The 14093-nt window shown below is 50.9% G+C and overlaps 1 protein-coding gene across 1 annotated transcript in view; it reads right to left on the bottom strand.

Annotated features, from left to right (window-relative positions):
* The window catches only part of CACNG3 (calcium voltage-gated channel auxiliary subunit gamma 3), a 68300-nt gene extending 62763 nt beyond the window's left edge, over window positions 1-5537 (bottom strand). The window contains exon 1 of the mRNA XM_024217854.1: window positions 5327-5537. Coding sequence (XP_024073622.1) covers window positions 5327-5537 — 211 coding nt within the window. The remainder of the gene's footprint in view (window positions 1-5326) is intronic.
* Window positions 5538-14093: the final 8556 nt, after the last annotated feature.

Here is a 14093-nt window from a genome sequence, read left to right on the forward strand (position 1 = left end):
GAACTGGAATGTTTATGGATCAGTGTTCCAACTGGTCAATCACAAGACAGGGTGTTGATGGGGCTCTATTACAGACATCAAACCAGATGAAGGAACAGGATAAGCAGCTCTTTAAACATCTATCTATAATATATAGAAAGAACAATTGTGTTATCTGGGGGACATGTGCTACAGGTCTCATGCTGCCTTGTAGCTTCTAAACATTATAAATAACTTTCTAACACAAAAAGCATGGCAACCAACTCAGGGTAATTCTACATTAGACCTGACTCTGATGGATAAAGATGAATTGATCACAGAACTAAAACATGATGGTTGCCTAGGTACAAGTGATCACAACCTAATTTCATTTGCTATCTTCAAACAGAATACAGTCCAAAGCAGCAATACATATACTTCATATTTAGGGGCCAACCTGTCCCTGTTTGCCCTTCTGCCCCTTGTCTATGTAGACCATGAGCCCTTTGGATGTTGTAAATAGGCTGTTGCACAGTCTAAAGGTGTTGGTGGAGGGAGCTCAAAGACGGGGCATGATGCATACACAACCAGTAGAGTCTGAGCCAGTTTCTGTAGTGCAAAGAGGCAGGAACAGAGTCTGCCCTGCTACAGGTACCTAGCACAACGGAGTCTGATCTCCACTGGGGCATCTAGCTAGTATGGGAACAGGATATTAACAGCCAGATGGCTACTAGCCTTGCAAAAACAGCCCACGTTGGGATTCAGGGGCAGAGCCAGGAGGCCACTGTGACAGTGAGTGGGGCTGCAGGATTTTTTAAAAATAGTACTAGATAGTTTTATGACCATTAATGAACATATCTAATTGTGAGAGATGAGCAAATGAACAAGGGATACCCCACTGTAATGAAAGCACAGCTGATCACCTTCATTGGTCAGGAATGATTTCTATCCATCAGGATACATTATGGAGGCTTTTGTCTTCCTTTGCAGCAACAGGTCAATGGCTATTTCTGGGGGCAGAATACTGAGCTGGATGGACCAGTCCATGATCCAGAAGGGCAACCTCAGCCAATGAGCAGCCTGAGGTCTTCAGCTTCCTAGTGCAGTGGGTATGAAACCCAGTTACGTGAGGATTATGCTACTTAAACCAGTAACGCCACAACAGGGTCAGCTACAGAAAGGTCATTTAGCCACTCTCACATCAAGAAGGTGAGCAATAACTTTGGCTCTCTAGAAAGATGGTGGTGCTCCTAAGGGTTACACTGGGAGAGACCTGCATTTGGGACTGGGCGTAGTGAGGAAGGTGCCTGAGAAAGATGAATAGGCAAGACAGTGCTTAAAATATGGATAATTCAAACAAACTGGGTCTGGTTGTCTTCTCATTCACACCTGGTTTACACTTCTGTAATAACTTGGAGTTACTCCCAATTGACACCAGCGTAAGGAAGAGAACAATTAGGAGCACTATATTTAATGTTGTTGAGTTAAATTAAATCTGATGGAAACCAAACAGCTGTTACTTTTCAGGAACCAAAGCCCAGCTCAACTATTTCCTTTTCTCTATAAAAGTTCTGTGCATTTTCCCCTTTCTATATTAACGATGAAGTCAAAGAGGAGGAAAAACAATGTATTATAAACCACCAAAGAGGATGCACAGGAACAAAATATATTTGTCAAGTTTGAGCAAGAAGCACAATAAGGTAGCTTCATAAGATATTCACCTATTCTACAAGTGATCATTAAAATTCAAACACTGCAATTTAAAACAAAGGCCACCTTAGCATGGTAGTCTGTGAACTCCTGCCTAGACTCTAGATAACGAGTCAACCATTAATTTGTATTTTCCAGTGTGGGTGTCTCTACATAGGTCCTTTGCTGGTTCATTCAAGATTTATCCTCTTTTGCCTATGGGCTTTCTACAGTCATGTGATATAAATTGTTCCCACGCAGCTACTGTGCATGTATAACTGACATATATTTAAAATGCATCAGAGAGACAGTACAAACTCAACACTCTCTTTGGCCATTTGAATAATCTACCATAAACACACAGGTGGAGAAAATCCAACATGGAGCAGTTTGCCATTTAATTTCTTTGCATAAAATACATTAAAAGGCCGTGAGCATGAACTGTTCAAGACAAGTTCTCTGTCCCACGCACGGAAAACACCTGTTAATGTTAACAGCATATTCTGCATCTTTGGGCTCACCATTTTCATTTCCAATGAGTGTTGATATAGGGCAAAATTCAAGTATTTCCAATCCAGGAAAATGAATATATATAACTTCAGGTATGATTGAGGAGATATCTCCCTTAGAAACCAGTCAGTATATCTTGTGCATAAAAAGTATTCCATGCACTATCTTAACAGCCATCTTATTGCACAGCAGAGACGGGTGGGTTTCAAAGTGACTAACATAACAGCTGGACAAAATATATTGAATTAGAGAAGGAAATTCAGAGCTTTTTTATTTCAGCAAAATGTCCCCTTCTATCTAGCTGAGAATGTTGATCTGCTGCTCACACTTTGCTGGAGGCAAATTTGTCTTTTCTAGCATCAGATCAGTTAACAGAGCACAAAACACAAACTAGTTTCTCAGGCAAATATCAAGGCGGTGCCTGTAGCATCCAGCGCTGTGCGGCCAGGCCCCTCCAGCGGTTCCACTGCCTTTGGACTTGGCAGTTTACTCATGAGCATTGCGTGGCTCAGTGGTTAACAGGGAAGGGTCCCTTGCAGCTCAGCCACGGGCTCAAAACCAGCCAAAGGGAGCGGTGGCCAAACTGGCCATTACTCCAGTAATGCCCCAGTCAGAATAGAGGCCCCATGGTAGTGGCTGCTGCACAAACACAATGGTAGACAGAGTCCCTACCCAAAGGCCCCAGCCCTGCAAATAATACTGCACAGGCAGACTGCCGGGGATTGAAACCAATGTCCTGGTGCAGCAATCCACTGCGAAGCTGTCAGTTGTAGGATTGGGGCCTCAAGAGACAAGAGGAAGGGGGGAAGACAGGAATACGACATAGGAGTGATCAGTGCAATGTCAGGCACTCTTCTCCTTAGTCATCTCCGATTTCATCCCTGACCTATGGGGAAGGAATTGTGCTATTCAGATTGGCGCTTCAGCTTGATGCTGGGTGGCACCTTATTGACTGTGTTACACAAGAGATCGGGGTCTAATTTCTAAAAACAACCCAGCCCCGTTCTCTCTCTTGGTCTGTTCCAAAGCAGGGAGTTACATCAGTGAGGGTAGCACAAAAACAGTCATTTAAAAAAAATGTAACACACACAAAAATAAGAATTTCAGACATTCCTTGTGCCTCCCTAACACTTTTCACACACCTGGTTCTTTCCCCCTTTACCTGTCCCCATCCCCAAAAGAGTGACCGTTAACCACAGATTCATTTATATACAATTAAGGCTTAATGCAAAGCCCATGGAAAGCCACGGAAATGCTCCCACTGACTTCAATGAACGTTGGCTCAGGCTTTTAATACCATTTACACATACACACACGGAATACAAAAAGAAGGAACACGTTTTATATACTTGTCATCAAGTACTGAGCACTTTCAGACACCAAGGAAATAGGCACCTTAGAAATATCACAGCTTATTTAGCCAGTTAGAGAGAGAATTCCCCATTACAAGGTGCATAGCAGGGAGACGAATGGAGCTTTGTGCTGTAAAAGGCCATTCATGTCTAAGTACCAGCTTAACACACCTATTTGGTGGTTACAGAACCGTCTGCTGCAATTTATTTAAAGTTACTTCCCAACCTGGCTCCTCTCTTCACTGGTTACTGCTCAGGTATTAGTGCTTGGATTCAGGCCAAATTTATACTTAATCATGATTTTCTGTTCCTAATTAAAATAGCATGCAATAACTTTCGGTAGACATAACTCTGAAAAGTGGCAGCTTATGTAGATGCAGCATACTCAGTTTTGGAGCTTGTAGCCTATTTGGGCTGGAGACATTTGCAGCCAATGGAGAACACAGAAAGGAGCACTGCTCCGGCTGTTGGCAAGGAGGTCATGGAGTACACTACAGAGTGAAGTTCTGACACAGACATTTATGGACTTGGGAAACTGGATTCCAGTGAGTGGTGGGGGCGCTGGTGGGCAGGTGGGCATGGTAGGTGCTTCCTTCCAGATACAATAGCTAATGCAGCCTTTCCTGGAGTGTGAGGTGTGGTCCCTTTCCCAGCTAACATGGTCAGGAAGAAGAGGTGTGTGTGACTGGTTCTGTTTCCTGGAAAGAGGGCTCAGCATACAAAAATTTGAGACCTGCTGGTCTAATGGATTGAATCACCCAGTTGTAGTCCAGCAAAGACTGGACTAGGGGAGAGTATCTATCCAGACCCCCGATTCATGGCTTGGAACAGGGACTAGGGTCTTCCCTAGCACATCACTACTTGACCTGCTTGTGTGTTATTTATCCATTCATACTTGAATTAGAAAAGGAGCCTGGGCATCAAGGGAGACGGATAGCCCTCCCCATCCTAAAATAGCTGTTTCTCTGGTAAGGGCAGCAAGGCAGCGGTTCGGAAAATGACAGAAGTACGTGGTGCCCAAACCGGCATCGTGGGAAAGCTGAAACAGGCCTGGCATTAGGAGCAGCTCTAATCATGCGGTCTTCGGAACATCAGGGCTCTCAACCACTCACCACAACTCCCCCAGAACTAGAGAGATGCCCCACCCAAAGCCTGGAACCATCACCGCCTAGACCAGACAGAAACTGCCCGTGAATTTCCTCCACTGGCTGTATTTGTATCTAGAAAGTGTTAACTCCCAGCCCATATTCCAAGCCAGGGATTAGAGTAGATGTAAGTAAATCAGTGATTCTATGGAAGCAGGTGCCAGGCAGAAAAGTTTCACTTTAACCAAACGAGAACAGGTCTTGTTAAAACGGAAACTTGATTTAGCAATCATGGGAAACCTGCTGGGCTCTTTCTTGTGCGTCTGTCTGCAGTGGGAGGGAGGGATCTCTCTCCTTTTCACCCTTAAAGGCCCGGCCACAGTGTTGCGGACAGTGCCTGCCCCAGCCGCGGAGGCTCCAGGCCCATATTACGGGGGTCAGTTCTCTTGGCGTGGCTGGGGAAGGAAGGGGATCTAAACAGGCGCGCGTGTCCCTGCTCGGGAAGCGGGCTCCAATGGCAGCGGGGACACTTGGAGCGCACACGGGGTAAGAGTTGGCCGGTGGCGCGGGGAAGCAAAGCGGGCGAGGGGAAGAGAAGCCCCCATCGCACCCGCCGTGACTCGATGTCCCCCCAGAGCGGGGCTAAGCCGCACAAGGGCTCGGCCCCTCAGCCCCCTGCAGCCAGACAGCCCCGGACTGCCCCGCAGCTCCCGCCGCGGGCTGGGGACATACCTTCGAGGCAGCACGTTCTCCACAAGCCCGAGTGGGTCATCACCTCCTCGTTCTTGCGGCTGGTCTCATTGTCACTCGTGGCCTTAGTCCTGCACACGCCGCGGGAGTACAGCCAGTAGTCCGTGCCCACCGCGATGGTCATGAGACTGAAGGCTGCGAAGGCGCCCACGGTGGTGATCAGCATCTGGACGCCTCGGTCACACATCCTCATGCTGCTTCATCGTCCGCCGGCCGCGGGCGCGGGGAAGGGGCGGCGGGGCGCTGCTCGCCCGCCCGGCTCAGGCCAGCGCCGCTGGAGCCGGCCCCAGCCCTAGGGGAAGCGAGGGGCAGGGCTGGCGGCGCGGGCTCCTCTCCGCCTGGCGAGCTGCAGCCGGGCTCCGGGCGCGCATCGCTGTCCCCGGCCCGGTGCCCGTGGGTCGGAGCCCGGCTCGGGAGCCGCTCGGCTGCCCCCTCCCCGCGGCGCGGCTGCACTGGCGCGATCAAGGCAGAGGCAGCAGGAGAGAGGTGGAGATTGGGGGGTGCGTGTGTCGGGGGCGGGAGGGCTGCAAAAATAGCTCCTCTCGGGGGGCTGGGGAAGGAGGCACCGCTCTGAGATGGACCCGCTCCCAGCCCCTCCGGGAGCTCGCCCCGGTCCCACCCACAGCCGGCGCGGGGGGCGGGGGGAGAGGACAACAGCGGCAGAGGAAAGGCGCAGGGCCCCCCGGGGTGCTGGAGGGACCGGACAGCTCCCGGCACAGGGTCTCCCCACCCCCCGGGGTGCTGGAGGAACAGCTCCCGGCACAGGGACCCCCCCGGGGTGCTGGAGGGACCGGACAGCTCCCGGCACAGGGTCCCCCCACCCCCCGGGGTGCTGGAGGGAGCGCTACTGACCCCCCGGGGGTGCTGGAGGGACAGCTCCCGTCCTCCCCACCCCCCGAGGGACAGCTGCCGGCTCCGCCTTCCCCTCAGCCCCGCGGGGATTGTGCTGGGAGTTCGGGGGAGAAAACCACGTCCCCTCCGAGACTAGGGGCGCCCCGGCCGCCTGCCCCTGCGCGGAGCTCCCCGCCCGGCTCCCGGCCCCGCCGACGGGCCAGTCAAGTTTTCATGATGGAGCAGCTGGAGCCAAGCGATGCGGGGAGGATGAGCCCCGGCTGCAGGCAGAGGCAGCTCCCTTAAAGGGGCAGCCGGCTGGGAGGGACGGAGCGGGGCCCGGCTGCGCCCCTTCCCCAGCCCCGCGCTGACACCGCGAGCGGCCGCTGGGTCCTGGGTCCGAGCCCCGGGCTGCTGGGGGGGCTCCGGGCAGCACGCGCAAGGCGCGAGCCCCAAGTCCGCGCACACACCCGGCGAGCCCCAGCCTGACACACACACACACACCTCACTAGTCTCACACGCACGCACGTCTCACGAGACGCCACCCACTGGTGCCTGGCTGCGGCGGCGACACACCCCGCCCCCGCCCCATAGCAGCTCCCGCTGCTGGAGCTCGTGCGCTGCTTGGGCCCGGGGCCGTGCCCGTGCGCCCCCCCCCCCGTGCCCCCCCCCCCCCCCCCCCCCCCGGCAAGCCCGCCCGCCCGCATGATCAGATGGGCACTTGGCTTCTCCGTGGGACCCGCTGGTCCAGACTCAGCACGAGCCCCCTGCGAGCCGGGCCGGTGCATGGTCCCCCCTGCCCCACCCAGCCCCCTGCCCTGCCCCCAGTCCCTCCCTGCTCTGGCCCCCACTACCCTGCCCCTCCCCGCCCCCTGCCCTGCCCCCAGTCCCTCCCTGCTCTGGCCCCCACTGCCCTGCCCCTCTCCTTACCTGCCCCTGCCCATCCCCGCTCTGCCCCCCACTGCCCTGCCCCCCACCGCCACCCGGGATTGAGCAGCCCCACCGCCAGCCCAGGCCCCTGCAGGACTTTGCAAGGGGCAGTGGGAACGCTGGACAGCGGTGAAAGTCATGGCCAGTTGCAGGATGGCGCCCAGAGTGCTGGACCCGTGAGGCGGGTGCTGTTCCCCCCGCGATGTGGTCACAACCACTATGGACTAAACCCCGCAACCCCTGCCTGTGCGGGGTATGCGCACTATTCCTTAACCTAGAGCTAGGCTGGGCACAACTTGGTGTTTAGGGTTTTACCAGCTCAAGGGATAATAGTGGTTTATTGCGAAGTATTTTTAAAGATTTTTAACACTTTACATTTTCATGGTTGCGCAAAGTGATGGGTTTTTAAGATTTTAAAGAATGGTTATAGATGTAAAATTTCACAGTTGAAGGAAATGTTGTTGGGGGAGGGGAGGTCAGACAATTATTTAATGACAGGAGATGTTGAGATTCAAAAAGCGAAAGCTGTGTAACTGTTCAAACTCAACTCGTCAAACTACACAAAGTAAATAGCCTTACATCAAACCCCTCCTTTCTCAAGCAGCATCGTTCTTAGTTGGCCTAGCTGTAAATTTCAGTTACCATCAATTGAAATATGTGTGTCAGTTTGTCTCTGGATGGTAAAATTGACATGGATCTACGTTTACCAATCAAAATCTTCCAACCCTATGTACAGGGGTAGGTACCCCATAGATACACAGAGACGGGGTTCCATTCCCAGCCCCCCCACAGCCTTCCTGTGTGAGGATGGGTTCACAGCACACCCCAGAAGCAGGCCCTTAATCTCTTTGTGCCCCAATGTCCTCATCTGTAAAGTGGGTATAAAACTTCCTACTCCAGGGGTCACCTACACACTGCAGTGGTGGGGCATGACACGTGCTTAACTAGATTAGATACAGCCGGGCTCTTGTGCAGCGAAGCGATTGGTTTGTAAACTGCACTGAGAGCCTCACAGGCCAGGTGGCACGTGACCAAGTGTAATTAATGCTCCCATATCATACATGTGCTTCAAACAGAAAAACCTTGACTAGAGATTGACCCCATCGCATCTGGGCCCCAGCATCACCTGTAGCTATTCCCAAGCCCCTGGCACAGTTTGAGTGGTCTGACCTTATAAATCTTGCAGAGTCCCATTATCTTTGGGATGTGGCAGCTGCCTCTGTCTGTCCAAATGCTGTTGTACCCACTCCTCCAATATAGATTCTAGTTCACTGGTTACAATTTTAAATAAAGCTGACAAGAGGCCAAATCCTTTTTTATGCTGCATAAGATACTAACCAGTCAATTCCCACTCGAGTAGCACTTTGGAACAAGATTGTTCCTGTCCTCGCATTGACACAGACTATCATCCGTGAACCTGCCAGTAACTTCCCCCGAGATCCTAAATTGCTCTTCACCCAACAAGCCCTTGCTTGTGTTTCAGAACAGCAGCCGCCCAGTCCGGCTGAAGGTCCTGGAACACTCACCTCTGTGCTGCTGTATTGATTCTCCATCTCAGCAGGAGAAGTAGCTCCTTAATCTCCCAGGCCTCTTTGCTTGGAACTAGTTTTCACAGGGAGACTCTTTAAACCTTCTTCAAAGGAAGGAGACGTTCTTGGAAAGTCCTAATGGGGAATCAAAAGATCCAATTTGCCAGGTGTGTGTGACTCTCAGCCGCACCCCTAGCTGATTGCTACATGCATCTGTCCTGACTGCTTCCAACAGCAGCCGCTGCTTTGCTTGCCCTGCAGATTGGCCATTCCACCTCCTGACTATGGGCTGAGAAGACTCCTCCTCCCTTTGGTCTCAGGGGAAAAGAACCACCCCTAGAAACCTCCTCACTCCTGGTCTCATGAAGAGTCTCGAACCAGGCCTTCCTTTGGATCCCTCTCCCACGCAGTGGTTCCCACACCCACTTACCTTGAGCAATTTGGAGCAGCTTGCCACCTCCTCTCCTTTTACAGGTTTCAACTGGTCAGCTGATTGGTGCTAGGGGAAGGTGGAAGGTTGCCTGCCCCTCCATGTTCTGCTGCAGTAGTAGGGCACGCGGCTCACAGCGGAGGAGACAGGTTCCTCTTTCTCTGCACCCTGCAGGCAGGAGGTGATGGTTCATGCCCCAGTGTCTCCAGGGCCGGCTTTAGGAAGTGCGGGGCCCAATTCGAACAATTTTGACGGGGCCCCGGCAGGGATGACTAAAAAAAAAAAAAACCACGTAAAAAAACACGCGGGGCTTGTACTCACTGGGCGGCGCTCTGAGTCTTCGGCGGCGGGTCCTTCACTCGCTCCGGGTCTTCGGCGGCACTGAAGGACCCGCCACCGAAGTGCCGCCAAAGACCAGGAGCGAGTGAAGGACCTGCCGCCAAAGTGCCGCCGAAGACCCGGAGCGCCGCCGGGTGAGTAAAAATTAAAAAGGCGCCTCTAGCCAGGGAAGGGATTCTCGGCCACTTGCCCCCCACTCTGGGTGGCCCTGCCACTGGGCGCGGGGCCCTCTTAGGCGCGGGGCCCGATTCGGGGGAATTGGTGGAATTGGCCTAAAGCCGGCCCTGAGTGTCTCCATGGGAGGCCAGGGATACGTGGGTGTGAAGAATTTTAATGTTAGAAAGGGGTCTGAATATTAGGGTTTAGAAGGGGACCTAATGTGGAGGGCAGATTATCCCACCTCTGCCTAACTCACTATTCTTACTCCTTGCTCTGAAGCAGCTGGTGCTGGACACTGCCTAAGACAAGACATTGGAATGGATGGACCTTGGATCTAATCCAGTCCGACAATTCCTGTCTTCTTCATAGGACCCCTATCTGGGATTGTCCAGTTCCAAATAATGGGGCATTTTCCTGTTGCCGCTGGAAAGACCTGCTTTCCGTTGCTCCTCTTTTTGCATTTTCCCCTCATTCTAAAGCTAATTTTCTAACTGACTTCTAACTTTACCACCACCATGAGGTCTAGACTGTTCTGAGAAGATGCTTCCCCGATGTTTCAGATGCTGGATTAAACTAGTAAGAAGAAAAGAGGAGTTAGGCACCCGTTGAGGAAGTGACTTACCCAAGGTCACACAGGCAGTCTGTGGCAGAACCCAGCTCTCCTGAGTGCCAGTTTAGTGCCTTATCCCCAAGACCATTCCATCTGGGGATTTTTCCTACACACTCAGATCAGAGAGAGCATCTATCAATGGCTAATCAACAATGTCCTATTAGTGTTACCGCTTTTTAACACCTCCCTAAAGTGGCACCACAGCCCAAAACCAAAGCCAAGTTCCCATCCATGGAAATTATACTGAGAAATGCCTTTCCAATCATACTGCTTTTGATTGTTTACTTGCCCCTAGTTACAAAATTCTCTCTCTGTCTGCTGCTCAGATATCTCCAAAGTTTTTTTGCTGCTGGTTGGATGAGATTATGACTCATGCAACCTTTAAAAACCAACATCTAGCATATCCAGCAGTAAAAGAATAGCTGTTTAAAGGCTGTGTGTATGAGATAAGGAAACTAATGATTTACCTGGTAAAGTCTGCTTCCAATACAATATATACAGTGGTTATTATACACATATGCATATGTGTGTAAGTATGTGTATTTGTTACACACACAAAACAATGTTAAAAGTATATTATTAAGGTTGCAAAATCAAGCACACGAAAGTTAGGAAATACCAGAATTAAGGCTGCCGGTGCAACCTTAACTTGGCCCCTTGTACATATGCAATATGGTAGTCTTTAATTACATGATCATATACTACTTTTTCCAGAGGACCACTGCCTAAGTCAGTGCACAGGATGGATGGTACGCAGTGAGCAGAGTCATTTTATTTTGTTTTATCCTCATTGTTCAGTGTATGGCCCTAGGCCTTATATACTGCACCACACTGAACCCCTGCTCTGAAGACAGAATTATTAATTTCCTCATGGGCTCATCACGGTCATATCTGAGCGCGTCACAAATATTAGTTAATTCATCTTCCCAGCCCATCTGTAAGGAGAGGAGGAGGTGGTAGCCCTAGTTTACAGTTGGGGAGCTGATGCACAGAGAGATGAAGGTCAAAGGTGTCTGCTAATTTGAGATGCCCAATACGAGGTCCACAGGACCTGATTTTTCAGAGCCCGCAGCATTATATAGCACTTTATATGTTCAAAGCACAGCTCCCACGGACTTTGGTTGCAGCTGGGAGTGCAGGGTACCAAGTTGGGCACTGAGAAAATGAGGACCATGCAATTTGTGACCCTCTGTGGAAAGTTTGGATTAAGTGAATTGCCCAGGATCACATAGTATCTCTGTGGCAGAAGCAGGAATAGACGCCAGTACTACAGGGCAACATTCAACTGCCTTAACCATGAGACTGTCCCTTCTGTTCCTGCAGACCCCTGCCCCTTTCCCGGCATACCTTCCAACTTCTTCAACAAATAAGGGGGCCTACAGACAACAGCTTCCCTTCATTCAGAACCCTTATTCAGCCCCATAACAGGTCCATCCTGTGCACTGAACAAGGCAGGGCCCTGTGGAAAAGCAGTATGTAATCATATAATTAAAGTCTGTATCATAATGCATACATGCAAGGGGGTGAATTAAGGTTGCACGGCCAACCTTAATTCTGATGTTTCCTAACTGTTATGTTTAAAGTTGCAAAGGCAATAACTCCTTATTTGAATGTAAACGGGTGTGTGTCATTTCCTAGGTTTTAAGTAAAACCAGAAATTCCATCATGTGACACCCACATGGCTCATCAGCAGAACTAGCACCTGGAGATCCACTGCCCAAACCTCTGCCCTTGAGCTAATGGAGTCACTGATAGCAGTAGTGCGCTGTCATCCCTTATGTGGCCCAGAACTAGAGGGGGGTGAGGCACACACTTTGCCAGGGGGGTTCACAGATATTTGCTGATAGTGAGACTCAGGAATCTTGGATGCCATCCCCTGTTCTGCAGGGGAGTGTTCTCTAGTGGTCACAGGCCTTCTCCCTGTTCCCCCCAAGCTTAACCCCTTCTGCCCCATCCCCTGCAACCCGTTTCTGTCCCACTCCTGTCTCTTCCCTACCCCTGACTTCTCATCCTGGTCCATTCTTCTTGCCTTACCAATCCTACTCTCTTCCTCCAGGCTTCCCATCCAAGGCCCAGTTTTCCTGCCCCTCCTTCCTTGCCTAGCCCATCCCAGTTCTCCCCCAGTAACCTGACTATCAGCTATCTCTCTCCTCCCCCACCTTTTCCCCCCATCGGGTCCCAGTCTTCTTGTCCAGCAGGTCCCAGTTTCCCCCTTTCCCTCCTGCTCTTCATCCCATCTCAGTGTTCTGCCAGCCCCCACCAACTGGCTCCCAGTTCTTCCAACTTCTCTCATCAGCTCCCAGTCCCAGTCTCCTCCTTTTCCCCAGCTCGCAATCCCAGTCTCCCTGCCCAGCCACTCCCAACCTCTGCTCTCGTCTCATGCCCAGTCCTCCCTAACTCCTAGTCCCAGTCCCACCACGCTCCAGTTGACTCCTTTCCTTTCTCCCGGGCCTGTCTCTTGGCGCCGCTGCAGGCAGGCAGCTCTCTCCTCCATGCTGCCTGAGCACCAGCAGGGAGGACACAGGACGCTCAGGCTCTTTGCTGACATTTCAGGTGCCCAGCCCCACCTGGGCCCACAGCAACAATTACAGGGAAAGTGCAGTTTAAATTGCCCCATACTCCTGAGCCGGAGCATGCACAGTGTGGTGAGCACCAGGAGCGGTGAGGGGATGGAGCATGCTCACTGCATATGGAATCTTTGAAGCCTTCAGATGCAAGAGGTTGTTAACTGAGCATGTGCAAACTGAGATTTTTCAAAGGCTTATAACATGACCAAATTTGGGTGGATTTTCACAACAGTAGCAAAAAGCACATCCCGGACACAAAGGCCACCACCTACCAAATTTCAAGCCCCTGCTCCAAAGCGTGGGAGTGTTAGAACTTCTTTGATAAAAAAAAAATGTCACCAGATTTTTTTTTTTAAATGACAAAACAATGTATTTCCCCCCTCATTAGCCTCGTTCTCAGAAATGACTAAACTGTTTTGGCTGACACATTCCAGCCAAGTTCAACCTGACGCAAACACCTAGCTTGGAAACTTTCAGCCCAATTGGCACAGTGATAGGCAACTGAAAACAGGGTCTTACAATGGGAAGAGTCAGGCAACATCAATAATAGGCAGTGCTACCAGCCCTATACCAGAGGTATAATGTGGAGATACAGCACTATCATGTAGACACAGAAGAAAGAGAAGACTGCAATACACTTGTCATGCAGATTGTGCTCACTGTTCGAGCTGGAACAGCCCTATCCGGTCCTCGGATCACCTTCTGCCCTGCAGGATTCTCAGCTGCAGGGATTCTTCCCAGCACTCTGGTTTGTTTCAGGGCTGTTTCCTGTTAAGCCTGAAATATCTCGTTTTTACTTCTTCCTCCTTCACTATACCAATGCTTAATGTACTTGATTTCTTTACTCAAACCAGTTAAAATCATTCTTCAGTCATATTTCACAGAAAGTTCAGCCAAAGCAGCAGACTTCACTACGACCTACTTGGTATGTCCTCTCCACAAACCCTTCTTGCCCGTTAAATCTTAGAGCTCTTTTCCATTGCCCCGTGTTTTCACTCCCCTACTGCACTTTCACTAGTCTTATTGTGAGCACGTGTCTTTCTTTTCTGTTCTCTGACGGTAGATCTGAAATTCACTCCTAAGTACTTTGTGTCACTCTTCCCCCTCTTTCCCCAGACTGCCTCATTCACCTGGGAGTCCTCTTTCTTCTGGCGACTACGTCTTGTTGTTTCATTCTGATTTTTGATTCTTACCTCAGTCCCTGGAAGCTCCTCGGCTAATCAGGTACGCTGTCCTCTTCTCCGAGCTCTTTCCTGGCTTGCTGACCAGTGCTGTTCTGTGGCTAAGGCTTGTATTTAAAAGACGTTAAATGCCCAGGTCCCATTTTTGTCCCATCTTCATGCTCACATTTGGC

This window comes from Terrapene carolina, unplaced genomic scaffold (genome assembly GCF_002925995.2).
Source record: "Terrapene carolina triunguis isolate 2854851 unplaced genomic scaffold, T_m_triunguis-2.0 Scaffold93, whole genome shotgun sequence".
NCBI classification, from domain to species: Eukaryota; Metazoa; Chordata; order Testudines; family Emydidae; genus Terrapene; species Terrapene triunguis.